The 23,547-nt window shown below is 42.9% G+C and overlaps 1 protein-coding gene across 2 annotated transcripts in view; it reads right to left on the reverse strand.

Moving 5' to 3' along the window:
- The window catches only part of BDNF (brain derived neurotrophic factor), a 93,445-nt gene extending 79,314 nt beyond the window's left edge, over positions 1-14,131 (reverse strand). The window contains exon 1 of one of the 2 annotated variants that reach the window (XM_060262397.1): positions 13,753-14,131. In XM_060262397.1, coding sequence (XP_060118380.1) covers positions 13,753-13,755 — 3 coding nt within the window. In that variant the 5' untranslated portion in view covers positions 13,756-14,131. Of the gene's footprint in view, positions 1-12,586; positions 12,712-13,752 lie in introns of those variants that run through there. The other variant, XM_060262399.1, reaches the window with a different exon arrangement.
- Positions 14,132-23,547: the final 9,416 nt, after the last annotated feature.

Genomic DNA, 23,547 nt, shown 5'->3' on the forward strand with positions numbered 1-23,547 from the left:
GCTTGAATGTCAGAATAAATTGGACACCATAGGATATAGCTTAAGAACCCAGCTGGAGAAACTGTGCCCTGAGTGCAATGCAAAAAGAGAGTCAAACTCTCCAACTGCCCATAACTGTACTAGAAGGGAATGCTTTTGGACTTTGCATTTTGAACAGGAAATGCTTTGGGTACCAGAAAGGTCACACATCTCTATACTAAACAGGATACTGGCTTTTATTTCATAGGATGCGTCTTTCTTATTTGTATTTTTATGCTCTTGCATTATTGTCATTGTCTATTTTCTGTTAAGGCAAAATCCAATCAAACATGAGCAATATATTGATTTCAATTAGATTTAATCAAATGTTTATGCCAGGAGTCCCATCCTGGTCCCCATGCTTTTCTGGTCTCTAATTAAAATCCAGGATCAGGCTGGGGCTGCAGGCAGCATCTCTAATCAGAGCAGGAACAGGATATCAAATCATAAAGCTTCAGAGAGAAAGACGGAGTTTCTCCACTAATGATAGGCTTAGCACCAGTCAGAGTAGGAAAAGAGTACCTATCCATGGAAGGGGGTGTGATTCTAATAAAACTCTGAGGGGAGAATTGTACTTGACTTTTCCAGGAGCAAGGAAGAGAAGAGAAGTCCCTTGCAGGATAGGCTCATGTCAAGCTGCCATAACTCAGGAATTCTGAAGAAATGTAAGCCATTAAGCTAGAAACTAGTTTAGTCAGGTTGTGTTTGTTTACTGTGTTATTTTAGCCTTATTTTATATTTTCCTGTGTGTCTGAAATATCTACTCCATCCTTGTTCCATGCAAATAATTATATACATTTCCCCCAGGCTTCCCATTTACCCACCTGTGGCAGAGAATTACCATCCCCAAGCCCAAATTTTCCACTCTAGAGGAATTAAAGAGCAGAAATAAAAATGGCCTCCTCATAACAATGCTCTAGGAATTTCCCCTAGAAATTAGCAGAGGCAGCCTAGACCATCACCCAGAAGTGATATCACATCTTCCTCAAACTTTACCCTCCCTAGGCACCACCCCCTCAAACTTTCAGAAATTTGCCAAGGCATTTTTGATACCTCTTTCATAGTATTTAATAGTACTTGGCATCATGTTCTTAACTTTTTTGTATTATATTGAAAGCTGCATGCAGTTGTTTAAAATAATTTTAAAAAATAAAGAAATGAAATCTAGAGGACAAGCACCCTAATAGCTCATACAGTGGTTCCTGACACCCAGGATTTCATTCCACAGGTACATGTTGTTGTCCCTGCTTATGCTGCATTTCAAAGCTATAAAGCAGCATAGGAAATCAAATCCAAGCATCTAGTAAATGATCACATGACTCACTGGTTCACCACAACTCAATGCAAATCAGGGCTTTTTTAAAGAGAAAGCCCAGCAGGAACTCATTTGCATATTAGGCCACACCCCCTGACATCATCATTGTTTTGTGCAGGGCTTTTTGTAGAGAAAACCCAGCAGAATTTTTTTTTGCATATTAGACCACACCCCCTGATACCAAGCCAGCCGGAACTACGTTCCTGTGTGTTCCTGCTCAAAAAAGCCCTGAAGCTAATTAATTTCATTAACAGCTCAGTACCTAAAAATGGTTGCATAAATTGGCCTAATACCAGGAAAACCAGCATTTCTACACGTAGAAGGCCGAAGTGGCCAATCCTGTGGCAGGACCCAACGGTTCTGTCATTGGGTCAGAAACTCAGGCCTAGAACAACCACTCACTAATAGCCTGCAAAATGATACAGGGTCACTCTCTAGCTTTCAGTGTGGCTAGGTGCAGAAAAAGGAGAGAATCCAGATTATGTTTTTAAGCAAGGAGCTGAAACACGCAGACAGCTCCCTAGGAAATTACTTTGCCTAGAAGCAGTACAAAGCTAAATTTGCCACATGCTGTTTGCACTTGCCAACACATTTAAGATACAATATGTATCATAGCATCCCTTTCTAACAGCTACAGCAGTTCTTTCACCTATATTGATAAAGAGGACTTTTATTTGAAAAAGCTGCCATCAATTTGTGATGACTCTTACAACTGTGAATAGACCAAAGCCTGAAAGTATAAATCAAGAAGTCCAAAACAGTACTGACAAAATGTTCCATTGTGGTGATGACAGAAATGGTATTTGCAATAACTCTTTGTATTATTAAATGGCAACTAGCAACTTTTGAGCAGTATTGGAAGGCTCAGCCTTTGAGATATTTGCCTATTCCCACCACAGGCCACAGTTTATTCCATATATTTGTACACATTCTTTTACATACCATATGGCCCTGCCAAAGTTCTTTGAAGAATTTCTTTTGGCATTCAACTTCCTTCTGATTCTTCATTGGCATGTGCCCTAAGTTGGAAAAGACAGAGCTGGGTCTCATTGTTTTCAACCACATGTGTTTGTGAGATCCACAGTGTTTCAATAAATGGTACCTATTACAGGTAGAGCCGCTTCTCATGCTATATCTTACAAGTAATGTGAGAATATGACAAACAAGTGATTGAAAACAGATACATTTGTCAGAGACCTGGGACAGTCTGTAATTCCTTGTTGAGAGTACAGTTGGTGGCAAACTCAGGTTTAGTGTATTATAACAATGAGATGGTCCTTATATGCTACTGTTACTTCAGGACACCACATAGGGTGAAATCATACAAGAGATTTGGCACAGCAGTATCCTGGCTCTGAAAAAGCCAGTTCTCTTTGATCCATGCCACATCAATGACACAGCCCCTGCCTTGTTGCTGAGAGAAGCATGGGCCACATATGTGCAAGAGGAACATTCAGACTGCTCATGCGCATGCTGTCTGGGTGCTGGGCAGGTGCAGCACACACCCAGCCATTCAGACAGCTGGGAAATGTACCATGCATATGTTTTAGAGATTTGCTACCAGAAAGTTCCTGGTAGCTATTTAATCCAGCCCCAGCCCATCCTCAGACAAGGTAGGTATGGGTAGGATTCAGGGGGCAGGTATGCACGTGTGATTGCATATCATGAGCCCTGACGAGGAGGAGCTGGAAGGGTTAACAGACCTGGAAGAGTTGCCAGCCAGTTCCTCAGCTGAACAAACAGCAGCTGTCCCATCAATCACTCTCCAGGCACCAGTGTCAGCTGTTGACAATCAATCTCCTCCAAGCTCTCTTCCTCCCATCTCAAGAGTTTGAATAGGCTCCGGAAAGAACTTTCAGAGCGAAGACATGAGGCATGCCGATGCTTCAGATCTCTCAGCCCTGAGTTCTAGCAAAGTCACTGCCACCCAGGGAGCAGGCTGATTGAGACTCCCATATAGCTCCCACTCAGAACCTGGTAACCTTGTGGAAGCAACAAGTCTTTTCTCTAGCTTGCATCCATGCTCCTTCCTGATCCTGACCTGTTTGATTTCCTTGGCACCCTGACCTTTTGGCTTTTGGACATTGACTTCTGATTCTGGTTTGTGATTCTGCATTGGTGACTTGGCTCCTGCTTGACATCCTGGACTTTGACCTTGGACTGGCTTTGGACTCCTGCCTGCCTGCATCCCGAGAACATGACATTGCACACACTAGATCAGGAGGGGAGGCATGGCTACGTCAGGCTAAATCTCTTATGTGATTGCTCTCATAGTTTTTCATTGGTTTCCAGACACTAACTCAAGCAGACATTGACTATCTTTAATTATATAGTAGCATGAAACCTATTCTTAGGAGTAATCAAAAGTGCTAATTATGCACTTAAAATTAAGGATGACAATATACGAAGTATCAGTCCCAAAATAGCTCAGTTACAGCTGTCCTGGAATAAACAGCCTGTGGACTGCAGCTATATGACATCAATGGGACTACTCCAGAGTAAGCAGCTAGAAGGATTGCAGCATAAGAATAGAAACAATATGTAAGCAGATGGAAATGTTAGCGCTGCCAATGATGACAGCTCACGAGCATGCATCACACATTTGTGAAATAATGAAAATGGGTGGGCAGTTGTTATGCTAACTCCACACTGCCCGTTGTGTTTTTCTGACTCCAGAATCTGCTAGAGAACTGAGGGGGAACATGCTTATTTCTTCTCACAGATATTTTCGGTTATGCAGAGCAGCCAGAGTAAGGTTTCTGGGTGGAGGACATATACATAAAAAGAAAGAGCCAATACACTTTTACTTTTTAGGTGAAACCAGTGACCAGTATGTGGTTAAATGGGTTTGTATCACACATTCAGCTGTACATGTGTATATGTATATATCCACTGGAAGCTGTTCAATACTTGGAATTCTGTCAGGTTAAGAAGAAGTTTCTCATGGGTGATACGGACAAAGCCATATGGGTTTAAGTTGTTTCCTTAGATGTTAGTACTAAGAGAAGCACTGATGTTGCTTTTGGGTATCAAGGCTATGACCCACAGTAGGAAATAAATCAAAGTCAGTCCACATATTTAATCTTAATGGAGTTGCTACATGCATACATATTTTTTTCATTTATCAGATTGCTTCTGGGCTGACTGACACAGGTGTATTAATCTATGATGACTGCACACCAAGTAATGATTTGCATAAGCACTCATGCAGGAAGAACCTTGTATCACCTGCACTGCAATGGCCAAGATTCAAATAACTGAAGATTTTAGATTTGTCTTCTCAACAGAACTCATCCTTACCACATGGCAAACAGTTTTTGAAACAGAGAGCAATTTCAAACTTTCAAAAGTGGAATATGACAGGGCATGAGGTTCAAAATAGAAAATGCCATAAATCTATAGGGCTTTACATAGGTCCCAGTGACTTTTTTGATTCATGCTTAAGCTTTTCAGTAGAATTTATTTTTTTTTTTCATATATAATCTGCCTTTCTCCTCAGTGGGGAGTCAATATAATCAGCTACAATTAATTATGGGTTGGTTCACACATGCATGTTCATAATTTGATTCATGTACACTTAGGTTCTTTTCAAACAATAAATATGTAGTACAAAACATGGTTGCGGATGAGAGGGCAATAGGACTGCAATATCAGTTGTGATTAATAGACTGTAAACAGACTCTAGGCACATGTTAACTGTATGAACATTGCTTTATGCAGGAATTCTGACTATGCATGTAGAGTTGTATCACCAATCATGTGCACAAACAGTTTGTATGCATGCACAATTGCATGCACAGTTGCTCACACTAGCCCTATTCACATGTTCTAGCAAATGTACATAGAAATGTACATACATATGGGATGTATGTACATCTGCTTTCAAGAAAGAGTCAATACACTTTCACTTTTCAATTGAAACCAAAGACCAGTATGTGGTTAAATGTGGGGTTTGTGTCACACATGTGTTGAATATAACATGAGAATTACTCAACACATGTATTTAAGAAAAACTCAAGTGTACACTATACATGGACTGTATGTGCATTTACTGTAACATGTGAATAGGGCTTATAGCTTGCTTACCAAGTGAATGACAGCAGGACCTGCTACTGGGATTCTACTCCCTTCTCCCAAACATTCATGTTCAGTAATCATGTAAGAATTGTCTAAAAGGGCTTTGAGAATAGAAAGATATGAACTTTGTTGAAAGTCATTGTGCTAAGGCCATACAAAATTGGGGTCCACTTATGAAGGGCCTGCTCACACATTCAAGTAAACAACTGATGTTTCAGTCCTTGTGATGAGCTTATGTATCTGAACAAGGCGTAAATGGACCATAAACAAATGTTTGGCCCACAGGCCAGAACCACCCCACCCCACCCCGGACTTTAATCAGGCATGTGGCTCTTTTCTCTCCCCTCATCCCCCTCCTGTCCTCACTCTTTGAAGCTCCAAGGCTCCTGATGTTCCCAACTCTTTCTGCCTTGTCTTTGCTGGCTGCAGCATGAAACTCTTTGGGCCTTGCAAAGCTGCAAAGAAAATGCTGAATGAATTTTTCATTAAGGTCTCTGTGCCCAGATAGATAGTCTGTCTGTGCCCAGAGACCTTAATGGAAAATCCATTCCATGTTTTCCTTACAACTTTGTCTGTGCTGCAATGTGTTTCAACGGAGTGGAGGTCAGTTTCACTTTCCAGCCTTCTTATGGCCAGCTGAAGCTGTTGCTTCCTGGAATTATGTCCTTGCAAATAAAGGGTTGATGTTTTGAGCCAGCTTGTCTTTGCTGAATGGACCTGATAACTGGTGTCTAGTGAGTACTCTGACCTGGGAACCTACAGCCAAAGGGGGATACTACACTGAAGAGTCATTGCCAATCTGAGTAGATCTGGGGTAGAGGGGAGAAGATTGCAATACCCAGACATTTCATGTTTTCCTAGGCTCAGAGTATTTTATATTTTTAGTTTCTGCTGTGATCCTTGTTCTTTTTCTTGATGTTTTGTTTTAAAAATTGCATTGCCAAATCCCAATATTCTCCCACCTTTCCGTTTTAAACAAAATATTGCAAGAATTTTAAGCATTTTGTATTTTAAGAAAAAAAACACCTTTGTGTTCTCCTGTGTTTTTTATAAAGTTTATATCTCTGCTACCTGGCATTACATTTTATGACACGCCTGGCCCAGCCCCACAAAGTCCTATTTATGTCAGATCCAGCCCTTGTAACAAATGAATTTGGCACCCCTGATCAAGGAAGTATTCAAATGTACTTAATCTGGTGAGTTGTGGAAGCATACTCACATTCAGCCAGTTGTACAGTCTTCTCCCACAGTGAGTTCAGGTGAAAGATATTTTCCTTATGTGTAGCCAAAGGGACTACAAAGTTTTTTTTTACAGTTTCAAACAAATATTCAGAAAAACATAGCAAGCACTTGGGGCGGCGGGGGGGGGGGGGAGAATGCCTGCATGAAGGAGATGAGCAGTAGAAGGAAAGAAGAAATTAGCCTTAGATTAGGAGCAAATACATGTATCATTTGAGAAGTGGAACTGGAGAGAATCCAAGTTCAATTTGTAGCAGGATAAAAACCACAGTGTCTTCGGTTTATAATAATTTCTGTAAACAACTATTGAGAAATCAACTTATGTACATCCCTCTGTGATCCATCTAATCTTCATTTTACAGTATATGGGTAGGAACTGCTAGGCAATTTACCCAGTAGCATTTCATTTAGTGTGATGTGTATATAAGCACTCAGTAAACTAGTTGTTTATCCAATAAAGTGATGAGATTTGCTACTTTTTTACTTCCTCAGATTTCTACATTTTTGGATATGGAAGTATGATAAAAAAATTCCTAGTAGTCAGCAAGATATGGCTGCCCAATAGCATACTGTGGCAAATTAACACTTGGTGAATGCTCCCTCCTAGCAATTCCTTGTTACTGAGCCCCAAACCTGAAGCCCAAACCTGAACAACTGTGTCTGTAGACTGCCTGCAATACTGAAGCAATGTTCCTGCACTGCTCAGACTTAGGGTTACCTACTCTGGGATGGGAAATTCCTGGAACCTGAGAAAGGTGTGGTATTGAGTCTATCCTCCAAAGCAGCACCATCCTCCAGGGAACCAGGTCTTGGTTGTCTGGAGATCATTTGTAATTCTGGGAGTTTGCCAGACCCCACCTGGCAAACCTAGAGACCCAGTTTCAAAGTTCTGCCAGAGACAGTCATTCATTCACAGCCTAATCTATCTAAATGGGCTCCTGTGATATAAAGAGAGGGTTGTAAATGAAAGGAGACCCCCCCACATATATAACACTGAGCTTCTTGAAGCAATAAATGTGTGATAGGTAGCTTAAGACCATTACTTTAAAATAACCAGTGAGATGCATTTGCAAACAACTTGGGAATTATTTAGATGTCCTAAGGTCCATAGGATGACCTTAACATAAATTGTTCTAAGGCCATCCATGTGATTCTGGTTATTCAAAAAAAAACAGATTTCATGTAATGCGTAAGTCAAATGTTGAAAAACAGCATATTTTCCCATGGGACATAAAATGTGAATAAAACTTAATCTACATTATTATATTGTTGATTCTATTTTGTTGTAGAAAGCATATTTCCATACTGAAAACAATTTTAGTTCTTTTGATTAGTGTCATATCCTGAATGTCTTCTTTTAAGACACTGATGGTCATTTGAAAGCTATTGCCCATGAAGCTACTGTAGTTTTCACCTACTACACTATTAATACTTAATGAAGCTCTAAAAAGAAAGGTTGCCTGGAGTTTCAGATGCAAGGACACTGCTTAATGTTATATCTCTCTTTGGAATCTGTATGTAACATGTATGCAACTTCTGTCATGTAATGCTGTATTTAAATACATAGCTACAAAGCACTTACTACTAGATAGAACAGACTTCATTATGGAACCTGCCCATGGATGAGGGTGTCAGTTTGTTAGTGACAGCAGATACTTCTAGTTCCAAGCTAAATAAGAGGTTTTGTCAGTTTGTGAGTGACAAAACATACTTCTAGTTTCCAAGCTAAAGAAGAGGTCTATGCTTGGCAATGGTGATATCTAACAGATGTGGCCAGCATCCTAGTCAAACTAAGTTTATGCCATAGATAGATTATGCCAACAGTCTTCATAGGGGTCCCACAGCTGATACTCAGCAGACAAAGTAGGAAACAGAAGAGCTATTGCTCTCTCCCAAGAATGCAAAAGGTGGACATCCCTGTTCAAAGAGAGCACATAGGTCAAGTACATGTCACATATCTGATATCACATTGGTTATAAGATGTGCCACCTTCATGATTTCTGCCTAATTTTATGTCATACATGGAAAGTTTTGCCTTTGATTAGAATTGGCTCTGTGCATAGGAGAAATTGAGGCAAAGAGAGAGGGAGAAGGGGACAGGACTATCAAGTAAATCACAGCCTGGTATAGTTGGAGGGCATATGATCCTCCCTTGAAGTTAGGCATATCTGGGTCTAGTCAATGTCTGGATGGGAGACTTCCCTAGAGCTTTTTAGTGAACAAAATGGGTATAAATGTCATGACTGTAAATGCTGGGTCAGAGGACTAGCAATTTTTTTGGAAGGGGATATTATTTGTGGGGTTTGGGACTCAGATCCCATCTATTTTATTTTCAACCTGTGGCCTTGTGAAAGTCTCTCATCTTCACTGAGTCCACCATTTGGCTTTTAACAGTGACTCACTACATGCCTCTGGGAAGCTTGCAATTAAGGTTTGAGTGCCTTTCATAGTTGTTTCTTCCCAGAATCTAGTATTCAGGGGCATATTGTCTCTGACTTGAGGTTCCATTGATGACCAAGAGGAGGGATTTTCATTGGAGAACTGGGGTGAAATAGGTAGGGGAGCTTTGAATGGACAGAGTCCAGGGACCATATGGTAGTTCAGGTAGGGAAAGGAGGCCTTACAGCACCTTCAGCTGATAGTGTTAGCATTATGTCCTAAGTGATACAAGGGAAGCTCATACCTCTCATTTTTGGCAGTCACATGCTGAATATAACTGACTGATGATTTTAATGGAATGCAAAAAGAATGCTGGATTTGAATGCTGTATGTATAGAAAATAATGCAAAATGCAGCATGTATATGTAAAAATCATTCACTATAGATAGGTAATGCAGTGCATTTGACCAGAGTAACTAAACCACCCCCCCATCTATGCACAAACATGTTCTCAACAAATGACATCCTTCAGTTGGCAACACAATACTGGGCCTTTACACAGCTTAGCTGCGTAACATATATGGCAATTTCTACCATACAACAGGTGAAGCAACAACAACATGCCTCTGAACACCTGCAGAATGATTTCCATCACTACTACCAAGCTCCCCACATTTTGAATTAGTATTAAATATTTTCAGGGCATCCTTCCTGCATGTTTAATGATCAGTAACTCACACCCCTCCCCCCAATTTTAGAAAAGAAGCACTGGTTGGGGACTTGAAACATGTCACTTTCCCATCTGTATAATGGATATGATGATGATGACTTTTCTTAGGGAAAGCTACTAGATCCATGAGCCAGGCATTTATTCTGCAGCTCTGAATATCTTCTAGCCATAATTATCTCCAAGTTTCTGGACAGGGCTGCTTTGGAATAAAATGTATATTTCGAGACCAAGAGGGTCCGCTGATCCAGAGCCACTCAGTTAGCAACTGCTGTGCCTGAGCTTCAGCTTTTACAGCCGAGATTGCCCCTGCCTGAACTTGAGTTTTCTGTTAGGGTAAAAGGGGGAGGAGGGAATCCTTCCTCAGAGCTCCACAGACTTACAATTTTCGCGGTTCGGTTGTCAGCTAAATTGGTAACTCCACTAAAAGGGTAATATCTCCCTCACTGGTGCAGTCAACGGGAAGCTTAGCAACTGAGGCACGGCTTTGCAACACACGCGCAGAAGCAAAGTGAATCCTGCAGTTAAGACTCGACGGCGGATTTCTCGCACTCCATCCCCGCCCCGCCCCCCGCCCCCCAATCAATCAAGCCAGTCGCGAGTGTCACAATATTTACTTTTCCTACAGCCGCGAATTAGAAATCTGAGCTGGGGAAAAGCAAAATCGCGCGCGGCGCCTTTAATTGGTCTCCACCACCGGTTGTCTCCGGGTGCGCCGTGAATCTTCTGTTTAAAGCTTTCAGCCCCGCAGATCCGTATTTAAAGGAGCACCATCTGGGCAGGTGGGAGGTGCTGGTGATGCTGCTGCCTCGGAGTTCCTTTGCAGCACGTTTGGGATTGCATCAGATGGAACAGAAATCCCCCCTCCGGCTTCTTCTCCGCCCCCCTCCCCATCCTGACGAGGTGCTCTAGTCCCTGCGGGATCGGCAGGAGGCGCCTCCCGGGTCCTCGTAATTGCTGCCTAATTCTCCCCGGCTGGTTGGCAGTGGGGTCCCACCCGATACCCTTTCCGCCCAGTGCGTAGGCGCTCTTTCGGCCGCCGACCACACCCTGCTGCGAAACTCCCCCCGCCCCTCCCCTCCCCTCCCCTCCCCCCGCAAGTCTGCCTGCTTGGGATTCTCCCTTCTTCCCTTAGCTACGTGATCGCAATCGCACCGGTGGAGACGCTCACGGCCCAAGCAGCTGCGGTGGTAACTGGGGGAGGAGGAGGCGGAGGGAGGGGGAGAGGGGAGGGGAGGGAAGGGAAGAGCAGCAGCAGCAGCAGGAGGAGGAGGAAGGGAAGAGGGATTTCGCCCCACATCGCCCGAGTTGAGCCTGGAACAAAGAGCGAGGCCGGCAAGGAGAAATCACCTCCCTCCCCCCGCCCGGACCTGGCCTGGGACTCGGAGCCGGGAGGGGAGGGGAGGGGAGGGGAGGGGAAGGGACCGGCCGAGGCAGCGGAGTCTCCCGGGAAGGAAGGGCGCTCTCCTCCTCCTCCTCCTCCTCCTCTTCTCCTGTCAATTTCCCCGCCGGCTAATTGCTGATCCCGGCAGCTGCGGCTTGCGGGAAGGAAGGAAGCGGATGGGCTCCGGGCTCAGCCAAGAGGTTCCCAGGAAGGCTCCCCCCCCCCCCGCCCCCATACCCGCCTCCTCGATTTGTAACACCTCCTGCCTCCGCTGCTGCTCGCCAGCCCGCCGAAGCTGGGGGTGGGTGGAGGAGGAGGAGGAGGAGGCAGCAGCTTCGTCGGGGTTGCCGACCGCCTGCCTGCTTGGCTGTGCCAGCCTCCTCCTCCTCCGCTTGTCAAGGCTGGCTGGCCGGCTGGCGCTACGCCACCCCTCCTGCGTCTCCGCGCCCGCAGGAAGCTCCTTGGGAGCCCCCCACCCAGCTGGCTCCGGCCATCCGAGCGGGCTGCAGGCTGCGCGGCTCGACCCCAAAAGCGCTCCAGGGGAGCCGCTACCTGGGTCCTTGCCAGGGCACTCCGAGGGGAGGGGAGGGGAGGGGAGAGCCAAGCAGACGGGGGAAGAGAGCAGTCAGGGAGGAACCAGAGGGGGGACCCCGCACCAAAAAAACCCAGGCAGCTCTACCTGCCAGCAGCGGCTCCCGCTGCTCCAAACTGCTGACTTTCCGGAGCTTATTTTTAGCCCGGAGACTAAATATTATTAGCTACATTTCTACGTAGGAAGAATCGAAAGAGGAAAGGGGCGGGGGGACCTCGAGGAGCAGAAGCAGGAAGACTGGGGCGGAAAGAATGGAGTTTCCAAGGGGCTTATCCGTTGCAGGGATTAGAAACGCCCCGCTCTTTAAAAAAAAGAAAGAGAAGACATTAACTCCGAAGCAAGACATTATTCGTTTGAACAAAGCACAACACGTGAATGCAATCCCAAAGTGAGACATCTCAACACCAAAAGGAGATCATTGAGGAAATGACTGGTCGGCGTGAGCCTACTATCTCCATCTCAATGACTGGAGCCTAGCTAGCTACGTATCACTTCTGGCCATCGATCAGTCTAAACTGCAGCGGCCTCCCGCAGGTTAACTCTTTCTTGCGAAGGCAAAAGACACGCACACACAGACACACAAGCAAATAGGGGCACACATTCCCAGAGCACCCAGAGACAGACAGGAGGCGATTGGGGGATCCAACCCGAGAACAGTTAACCCGACTCCTAGGAGTGAGGTCGCGTCTCTCTCCTACCTTTGCCTCTCTTCCTGAGAGCGCCCAGATCAGCCACCAAGATAACAAAAACTCCGCAAAGAGCAGCCAACAGCCCCCCACCCCGAGATGGAGAAGGAAACGCGCACACAGGCACACGCACCCAGGGAGAAGGGGGCGAGCCGGGCTTCTGCCTTACCTTAGTCACGGCTAACCCACAACCGGTGGCTAGATCTTGCCGAGAAGTACTCGCATTTCCCAAACTTCCCCTGACCCGTCGATGCCAAGACCGCGGCGGAGCGTCTGCAGGACTCTTGCCCCCTACTCCAGCCCCCGCGGCCAGCGACTCCGCCACAACTGGGACGCAACTGCGAGGGGAGCGTTCTTCTCGCCCAGCCCGATGTTATCAGTGTGAGGCCAGGTCGAAGCTGGCTGCCTTTTAAGGGCTCCCTCCGGGAACTAATCCGGAGGGGAGACGGATACCTGGGGTGCCTCCACCTCAGCCAAACCCATTGCCTCTATCCAAGGTACTGATCGAACCCCTCCCCCCCCTCTTCCCCAGCCAGCCAGCCACCCTCCCCTTCTCAACGCTCCAGGAAAGGTGGGGAGGGGGAGTCAAGAATTTATACTTTAATGAAGTGACACTCGATACGGGTTGCGCCTAGTCTTGTCCTTGCCCCGGACTTCGTCACGTGAGAATGGCTTTGCCAAAAGAGCCCTGTAAATAGATGATCACATGTTGAGTGGACCTTTGGCTTAGCCAGGGGATCACCCATTTCCTTGAGGAGAGCTGGTGGACTTGTAAGTCTCTCTCCCTCTCCTCTCCACAACTCTCTTCTTCTTCTTCTTCTTTCTGCCCCCAAACATCCCGATTCAACACCCCCGCTCTCCCCAATCCAGGTATTAGGGAAATGCCCATATCCGACAGCAGAAACAACCAGAAGAACTATCATCCATCACCAAGACCATCAACAGTCTTCATCGCCGCACAGGGTGGAAGTCTAAAGCGACACCGCATCCCAAGATCCCTAGGAGGAGAAGCTCCGCTCCAAGTTTCTTATACGCAGCCTTAAATCAAAAGCGCCTCGCAATTAAAGTTGGCGAATCTTTTTTTTTTTTAAACGCACGCACACATCCATCTGGCCTCAGAGGCTCGTATTATGCTCGGGGAAATTAAAGTGCTATCGGGAAAGGAGGTGTAGGGAGTGGGGCAGGCTGGAAAAAGGAAAAGCTGAGCTCTGAACTACTGTTGTCAGGCAACAGACTCAAGCTTTTCACCAAGCTTTAGTGATTTTTAAAGGAGGGGAAATATTTTAAAGCACTAGGCGGAAACCCCCTCCCCCAATACCTGTTTTGGGTACTCACCATTGTTTCTTTGCTGTCCTGGAGACAGAAGTGCCTTAAAATCCAGTCTCTCCAACAGATGCTGGGAGGTAATGTGTCTCGTTTGAAGTCATCATGTGAGAAGTTCTGCTTTGCTCAGTGGATCGCCCACCACTTGGTGTGACTTATGAATCTAATAACAACCCTTTGCAATATCCGCAAGCCTCAACTCTCCACCACCTTGGTGACTACAGGAAGACAGAAAGCGAGTGGCTGGCAGGGAGTTCTTTAAAGCCCTATCTAGATTTACGCAAACGCCTTAGCTCACAGACACGTTTCCCCTTTGGATTCTTCTTCTTACGTGATCTTAATGAACGAGAAGGGGTTGGCAACCAGACCCAGCCGGCACAATCCAGGAGAGAAAACGTGCCTCTCTCTCTCTCGCCGCCTCCCTCCTGACACGTTGGGAGTGGGCTACAAAGTTCTCCGCGAAAGTCTTTTCAGGACACCCCTCTCTCTCCAGACACACACGCACACACCCTCCCTCTCTAGCATGAGAAAAGTCCAACTCACTCGGCCTCTCTAATCCGCCTGGTGTGCTTGCGAGCAAGACGAGCCAGCTGGAGATTTGCATGTGGTGCTGGCAGGTAAGGAAGCAGCCGGCTTTTTTTCCATGTCACTTTCACTCTAGCTGAACACACGGACGGCACTCCAGGGACTTGTTGCATCCGAGCAGAGTGGAGGCAAACAGGCGGAACTATGCAGGTGGCACGGCTAAAGGAGGGAGATAGGGAGGGAGACCGGCAGATGGTGGATAGAGACGGAGAGACAGATGCGTTATGTGCACACACACGCGCGCGCACACACACGCACAACGGGCGGTGTGTTTAGATACACCTGCACACACATCTATACATGGCTGTTAATGAAAGGATTGTACGCGTGTATCAGAAAAAACAGGAAACACAGTTCTTCTGTACACATGAGTTTTGGAGCCGGGCACAGCACTGAGGGATACGGACAGGTACGCACTCGCGGACCGCTGGCGATTGGGTGGACGAACAGACACGTGTTTATCGTCCCTGTGCCCATGCTTCAGTAGTGTACCTGGATACTCATGACCTTAACGGAGCCTTCTTCCAAGTCGAAGTTCTTAGGATCGGGATCTCGCACCTCGATCCCATGAGTCTTTAACTTGGAAGCAAGTCTCACTTTGTTCAAGAGACCCCCCCCCCCCAAGTAAGTGTTCTTACCATTTCAGCCTTTCAGTCCGATTTTAGCCATGTTTACATAGAAGTAAAGTCTGATGAGCTCAGTGGGATTCCATAGTAAGCATGCATATGGTTGAATCCATTATCCAATTCCAGTTATCTATATATTACATACTATATTCTACCCTATCCATCTTTCCCTGTGTATCCATTACCTGTTTATATTGATCTACCTATCATGACCATCTGCCCCTCCTCCCATTATCTTTTATGAGTCCATTTTCCACCTGAGGGAGGATGCTGTTGGCTCTGGTTCTGAATGTCCTGGGTCTGCCTTGCATTCAGTGGGTGGCCTTGGGGGTGTCACTAGACTCAACTGCCCATTTTGAAAATTGATATTTTAGCAACCTACCAGCTAGGTCATTACAAAGCAGTGTACACCTTGGAAAGTTATGGACATTCAAAATATTATCCTTCCTCTGCTTAGCTAGAAAAATTTCCATCCACCTTTTGGCTATCAGTTTTCCCTCTCCTTATGCATCACAAAGTGAAATTTCTAGAAAGGAATTGGTTGCAATTTTCCAGCCACTGGGGCTATGCTATAGCCCGAACAAGACTGGAAACCCCCTCTTGCAAAAAAATGATGGGAAGGGTCCCTCCCCCACACACACCAAATGAGATTACCTTTCCTTTGCCATTCCTCTTAATCCAAAGAGATACTTCGGGTGCAATGCAATTAAACCAAGAGAGCCATTCAGAGGTTCAGTCTAAAGTTTGCATGAAGTTGCCTGCAGAATGCTTTAATGGCTTCGCTGCCTCTTAGCCCTGAGTAACGGCACTTGGTGTAGCCAGCTTGGCGTCTGGGGCTGTGGGAGAGAGAGCCTGTGCTAGCTCCCTTGAATTACCCAGAGAAACATTTTTCCATCACTCCCAGTCTCTTCTCTTCCAGTAAATTGATTAGCAACAATTGAGTTAATCCAATTATGGGATCCAATTATGAAGATGGTTTGAATCTGAAGATTACTGATCCCCGGTGAGTTGCTCAGCACAGGGTCCCTGGGGGTGGGGGCTCCTTAAAGGGTCTTCGCAACTGAGCTGTGGAAGCCAGATCTGTGATAAGTGACCAAGAACTCTAACCACAATACAGAGCATCATCATTAAGCACTTTCAAGTCTCATTAAAAGCAATGGTTCTTAAGCCTTTTTAGAAATGCTGAGTTGCAGCCTCTGAATTCATGTTAGGTGGGGTGGGGTGGGGTGGGGAGAGAACAGCAGGGATTTGGGAGGAACACCCTCACATTCACATTTGGATTCAAGGCAACAAAACTGCCTGTAAAACAATTGCAAAACCAAAATATCCAGAGTGAATGATTTGGTGTGGACATCTCAGTGAGTGGGTGGGGGACTATCAGTGCTTTCTTGTTATTATTTTGCATCATCAATACATCTACAATAGGCTAACTTGGACAAAGTTGCCAGGGGGTATCACGTCAAAGCCAGAAGTACTGGTTGAGGTATTGGGGAGATTATTTTCTGGATGATTGCAAACTGACATGACCAGGCAGTTCTAGGATCATAGAGAAGAGCTGGGAAAACCATTGAAATCAACCCATGTCTTACAGGCCCTTATCTACTATGTATTCTGTTTGTTTCATAGTTAGTATGGTTTTTTGGCTCCTATTGAAACATCTGCCTTATTGTTCTTACAGCTGCTACTTCTGTTGAGAAGGACTTGATATTTGTTATGTCAAATTAGTGTCCATTGCTCATGCCAGTTGTTATCTCTCCAGTTTGGTGAAAAAAATCACCTAATTATTCTTTACTTGCCGTACATTCACAGCAGTGGATGTAGAGGCACAAACAGAGTATTAAACCTGTTGCATTAAACCCTTTCAATGCAGATAGCACAAATATTTATTTATATTAGGAACAGAAACCTTGTTACGTATTTGATCATAACAAAATATCAAGCTATGAATCATTCTCTAGCAGCTTGATCAAACTGCCATTTCTCACCAAGAGATCAAGACTGAAAGAAAGAGAGAGTGAATTGTCAATCCCAAGCTATCATTTATGGGAAAGACTCACCAGTTTTAAGTTTAACAGTAATAGCAGCTCATTTCCTTGTTTAGTATTTTTAACTTACATAAAAAAAAACACCCCACCCCACCCTTGCTGATGAAAAGGAAACTTGATCAAATATGATTTTATTTGAAAGGAATTTAGTAGTATTAGGGGGGAAAATTATAAAGATAAATTCACTGTAGTCAAACTGAAAGTTCCTAATCAAGAGATGAGATCTATCTAGCCCTTCCTATAGTATTGCTTTCAAATATCCTGAGATAAAGATATGCGAAGATATGCTAAGGATCCAACACATTTATTTTTAGAGGTAATTCCATGTGCTGAAAAACATGCATATATCTATTTGATCTAAAACTCATTCATGCAGTTGTGCATACAAGACTGACAGTGCAATCCAAGGACAGTTACTCCAGTCCATTGAAGTCAATTGAGCTAGAATGGTATAACTCTATGTAGGATTGCATTGTGAGTGTGTTGACCCCACACCAATCTCTGGAACAGTTGATGCAAGAAATATCTTTATTTGGAGGACAAAGCAAACAACACATTTCCAAGAAAATACTTTCTAAAGTAATGGAGAAACCACCAGTAGATGCTGCCCTAGGACTGGTACCTTGTGGATAGCACGATCTTCTGGCACTGGAAAGTACTATGTGAAAATCCTCCCTCAGAAACCAGCTGATAACTCATCAGTAAAGCTGCTCATTTCTTGGTTCTCCAAATTGCCTTATTAAATGGCTAGTTTGCATTACCATTGAATAAGATGATGCTATTCTTCAAAGATCCAGGAGATGAAAATAAAAAATTGGTAATCTTTTAAAAATTGGTTTGAAATTTTTCCCAAATGTTAATTTTATTTAATTAATGAATAAATAAATACACACAAACAAACACTGTATTTCTGAAATCAGTAGAGCTAAAAGGTGTCAAGACTTTGCTTTTAAAAAGTGGAAAGACTAATTTATTAATGAAAGTAATGGACTATGACCCCAAATGGATCTTGACTTAACTTAAAATAGGTTGTACCAGTAGCACAAACTGGAATCTGTTTTCATCTTGCTGAATTACTTTTAAAAGGTCCAGTCAAGAATACTGCAGGATTCAGTAACGTACAGATATGGCTGCAATATAAGCAAAAAAAATCACGGCCAGTTGAAAAATTTTTCATTAGCACTACACAAATGCTTCTGCAATAGTTATCACTTTCAGGCTGTCAGTTACACTCTCAGACCGGTTGGGTAATTTTAATGCTGGTGGAGATGCATAAACGCATTTCAATGTGTGAGAATCCCACTGTTTCCTCCACCAGACACGTTTTGTATTGGAGATGGTGTCTGCATTCAGTTCTGTAGGATCAGAACCTTAATTAAGGTATAGCTGTCTGTGCATGGAGCTTTAATTAATATATGTTGAGACATTTATGTGTCTCTAAAGTGCTGTCAAATTGCCGCCAACTTCAGTGACCCCAGCAAGGGCAAGTGAGAAGCAGCGGCAGTTTGCCATTGCCTTTCTCTTCAGAGTCTTCTTTGGTGGCTTCCGTCCTTTCCTGCTTAGCTTCTGAGATCTAATGAACCTGAGCTATACCATGCCGGCTTTCATTTTTGAGTCATTTATTTTGAAACTGCCCCCCCCCCATCATATGTAGAAGCAAGTTTCTTGGTCAGAATAGACTTCTAGCTTAGATTCCCTGTCTTCTGTCAAAAGAAACATACATATTAGAAGTCTAGCAACAAAACCATCTTGCCACCATAGTTGATCGCAGCTTTTTTACCCCCCCCAACCCCCCCCTAGAAACTTTTCCCAGTCAGATCACCCACTGAGGAAGAAAGCTCAAGATTTTCTCCTAAACATTGTTTTGCTTATTTCTTTAGTTATATCTATAACTTTCCAAGAAGGCGAAAGATCAACTTTACTGTGCACTGCTGTGGCTTTGGTTGTCACAGGCTACATTTCTAGACCACTATTTATTTGTCTTCCTCTTCACCAAAGGATATCAAGGAATAGCTTTATTTCCTACATCTCCTCTGATAGGTAGCCATTGCAGCATTTCAGCCTTTCAACTGGACCACACATTTCATGTCATTGTGTATATTTCACACTTTAATCAAATGTTTTGATTCCTTATAACTGGACACTGTGTAGTTCATGGAGGATGGAAGACTAGGTAAGGTGGGTTGTTCATTCTCAAAAGAAAAAGCCAACCATTTCTCAGTCTTATGGTGCTTTTCAAAGGGTTCTGAAACTACTGAATGCCTGAGAGGAGCTTTCTTGTGGTTGCTCAAAATGCCAAGGATCAGAATAATTGTTTATTCTCAGCAGGGAAAGTTCTCTGATGAATGCTTTGGAGAGCAACTGCTGGTCAGAATAGACAATAAAGGAACAGAAAGAGCAAGGGTTTAACTCAATCTAAGGCAAATGAATACCTTCCAAGCTGAACATAAGGCTCTCAGGAGTGGGCAGAATTCAAACTTGAAGGATCTCGTTTGTTTGTCAGTGTCTTCACTGGGGGTTCATCAGCAAAAGAGGTCAGTGATGCCACAATTACCTATTGTATTGCCTGAGATAAAGGTTAGATAATCTCTCTGTACAAGTGCAAATTCTCATCTGAGTTACAACAGATCTGAGATTAATATAATACTATACATAAAAATCTGGTGACATTCAACAATAATATAGATGGGGAACACTGAGTATGAGAAGTATTTTTTCATCATTTTAATCTGTGTCAGCATTCTTTATTAGATAAACACAGCAGAGCAGCCAAGGGATGGAAGAGAGATTGCCTTAGCAATAGGGTAGGGAAATTCTTGAGGAAATAGGAATTCCCTGGAAATTAGGATGGGGAGAAGACTGGGTTTATCCTGAGAGATAAGTTTAACCTGTTTAGCATTGGACAATGAGAACTCATTGCAGCTCCAGAATCAGGAGGTTTCCAAGATGTACCATGGTAAATCATGATCTATCTTTTGCTTGCAGGAAGAAGATAAGGCTGCACCAGTAGGTAGAATCAAAAAGAGAACAAAGTGCAAAGTTGAGTTTTATTAGATTTTCTAGATCCCTATGCATTTCACCAAATGCTTTATCAGAGGATCTAATACAAAGTAAAAAAAAATCATGAATTTAATTAAAATGTACATACAGAATAATAATTAATTATTCCTTAAAATTACAATTACCAGTAAAATGAGTTAAGGCACAGTCTGAGCATGGTATAAGGTAACTTTGCAAATAATAATAATAATAATAATAATAATATTTTATTTATATCCCGCCCTCCCCGCCAAAGCAGGCTCAGGGCGGCTAACAACATCGATCCATACAATAAATTATACAACAGGTTTTAAAATCGCATTCACTTAAAAACATTCCAATTAAAATTAACATTCCTAGTGCTATTCTATTAGGTGTATATACTATGGCGGAATCACTTAAGGCGAATCATTAATCGTTCAGTCAGATAAAGGCCATCTCAAAAAGGAAGGTCTTGCAGGCCCTGCGGAATTGTTCGAGGCTCCGCAGGGCCCGCACTTCTTCCGAGAGCTGGTTCCATAGGTGCGGAGCTGCAATGGAGAAGGCTCGTGTACGGGTGTTCTTTAATTTTGTAGTGTGATATCAAAATTACATTATAACAAAAAAAAATCTTTTAATGCTGAAAAAGAACTCAAAACATTCTCTGCAAGGTCCATAATAGAAAGGTAGAAAAACAGACATTGTGGCATCCCTTATATAAAAACTTTTCTGGTTTCCACATTGAACACTTGGCTGAGTAGGGTAGAGCTCACTGTATTTTATAACCAGGTAAGATGGCAAGATATCTGGACACCGTTTAACCCTTAAAGGACTGATGATCTCCAAATGCTTAGTCACCAAGACCAGGTAAATATAGAAGGTCCAGATTCCCAGTTAGCCCATAGGGGGCCAAGGATAATCTAAGTATCAATTCATCCTCCTTTCTCATCAACAGCTTGTCATTCTAGCTTCGTACTTTTTGGATAGTCCAAAAGACAATGTCTGTGGTGGTATGATTATATTCAATAAAATGTGAAACTAGAGATGCTCCTGTTCTTCCAAGACAGATGTTGCTGTTGTGTTCACAAATACATGTTTTTAAGATCCTTAAGGTTTTTCCTATTTATAGTTTATTGCATGGGCATTAGTAACATATATCACTCCTTTAGAGTTATAGTTTGTAAAATTCCTTAATTCATACTGTTTCACAAATTTTACAATTTGTACAATTTCTTAATTTTTGCTCCATAGCAGTTGTCATTTACAAAATCAGTTGAAGATGTAGATTAGTAGCATAAGAACAGATGGCAAAACCCTGTTGCTCTTGTTTCATCTGTCAGAGGATGACAGTGAGGACAGTTTGCTGACATTCATTCATTCTTTCTAAAGAACTCTATTACTTCAGCTCAGTCATAGCAATCAACAAAACACAAAGAAGGAAAATACAAATAATTATTAATACCAAATTACAATGTCAATACAAACTATCACAGAAATTAATCAGTAAAATGATAATACAGATTAACATAACCCTATCAATAAGTCTAAATCTATAGAATCCATAAAATTATATAGCAATATAAGAAATAATACCAAAAGGAATTTATTACATAAATATACATAATTTATTACATAAATATAATTTACTTCAATAATCTTAACTGTATATTATTCAGCCTAGCTTGCATGTTGCTATAATTACTTGGAATTCCTATTATGCTACAAGAGTACCGATGGTTATTTTATTCAGAGGTTTACATAACAAGGCCTTGTTTGCTTCTGAAAAGCCTACTGGAAATAAAGCTACTGAAGGTAAACTGAAGAAGTACTCTTCAGGAGACACCTGACATCATTGTTGTGTGGGCTGAAATCTTGTCACAGAAGTGACACGCTAACTCAATATAGTATGGGCCCCTGTTTCTTTAATTCTCACACAAATCACTGAACACATGAAGTTGCCTTATATTGAATCAGTGTATCAAGGTCAGTATTGTCTACTCTGATTGGCAGAGGCTCCCCATGGTCTCATGTTTTCCATAGTACCTCCTAATGGAGGTGCTGGGAACTGAACCTGAGACATTCTGTATGTAAAGTAGAGCTCTACGAATGAGCAATGGCCCCTCCCCATTATTGCTAGGACTGGCCTGCAGACATCAGTTTTTATCTGAGGAAAAATTCATTTCCTGCTAAATGTTCTCCTGTCCTCCCAAGTCACTACTCTCCCTGAACACAAAAGGAGGCATTGGGCATTTTGTTCAGCTGTACACCTGCAAGGAACAGTGAGTAGGATGAAGAAATCAAAGAAACCTAGTTTTACCTGAATACCTAAGGAAAGTTCTTTTGGTCTACTGAATGAACACCTAACAGAAATCATATCACTATGTTTAACAAAGGAAGGCAGTTTGAACCTTATTATTCAATTTCTACAATTGAATAAAAGTATTTGCTTTGATGTTGTTGTTCAGGTATGCAAGGGCCAACTGGGAACATTTGACTAAGTCTACAGATTTGTGCCCCATGTTCTGTAGTTGGGGTCTTAAGCCAGTATTATGTTTGGAAGTTGACATCGTTTTGTCTGGCAGAAAGGATACCACATCATATTTATTTGAGCTGTGATCAAATAAGACTACTTTTTGTAGTTTCTCTTTGACTCCATTGAGGGGAGCTGAATGAAGTTCACTTTGGCTCATGAAAAATAGTGCCACAATAAATCTCTTCATCTTTTAAGTGACACAACTCTGTTATTTTTACATTCACCAGTAGTTCCTCATAATTTAATCTTTTTCTGGTTATGGCCACCTGAATTAGTTCTGTCCATTCTTGTTTTCAGAACTGACATATGTAGATGGCTATTATGAATCTATTCTATTTGGCTAGCTTATACAAAGATGGTAAGTTTTCAAACATGAAAGATGATAGGGCATTTATTCTTTAAAAACAAACACAGAACAATTACCTTTTATCATACTCCTGAAAATGAACATGACCTGAACATTCCTTGATTTACTACAAAAAATGAATAACCAGCAGAAAAAGATTTATCACAAAAGAAGGATATTAGTAAACTAACCCTTTGTAACTAAAAATAAACAACTCTTGCTCAACATTGTTTTTCTTCATCATATTTACATAAATTGTAATCAGGGTGACTGAATGGGAAAACATGGCTGCATTTACCTGTAACTAATGTTCATCAAGTTCACTTTGTAGAAAAATGTATTAATGTTCATCAAGTTCATTTTTTGTAGGGAAAAAAAAATCCAGCAGGGACTCATTTGCATATTAGGCCACACCCCCTGACACAAAGCCAGCGTTCCTGCTAAAAAAAAGCCCTGATCAAGTGTCTTCTGTGCAGGCACACATGGGGACTGCTTTGGAGCAGGCCTGCAACAGAGGAGCTTTCTACAAGCTTCTAGAATTTACAGCTGAGTTTTCCTCTTCCCCTCAGCATAGCAGAGCTATAAGTTCTGTTGCCACTCAAATGATCATGTGACAAGGGGCAGAGGGAGCACTCTTCCCTTAGTCCTCTTTCC

The sequence above is a fragment of the Heteronotia binoei genome, chromosome 21 (genome assembly GCF_032191835.1).
Source record: "Heteronotia binoei isolate CCM8104 ecotype False Entrance Well chromosome 21, APGP_CSIRO_Hbin_v1, whole genome shotgun sequence".
NCBI classification, from domain to species: Eukaryota; Metazoa; Chordata; class Lepidosauria; order Squamata; family Gekkonidae; genus Heteronotia; species Heteronotia binoei.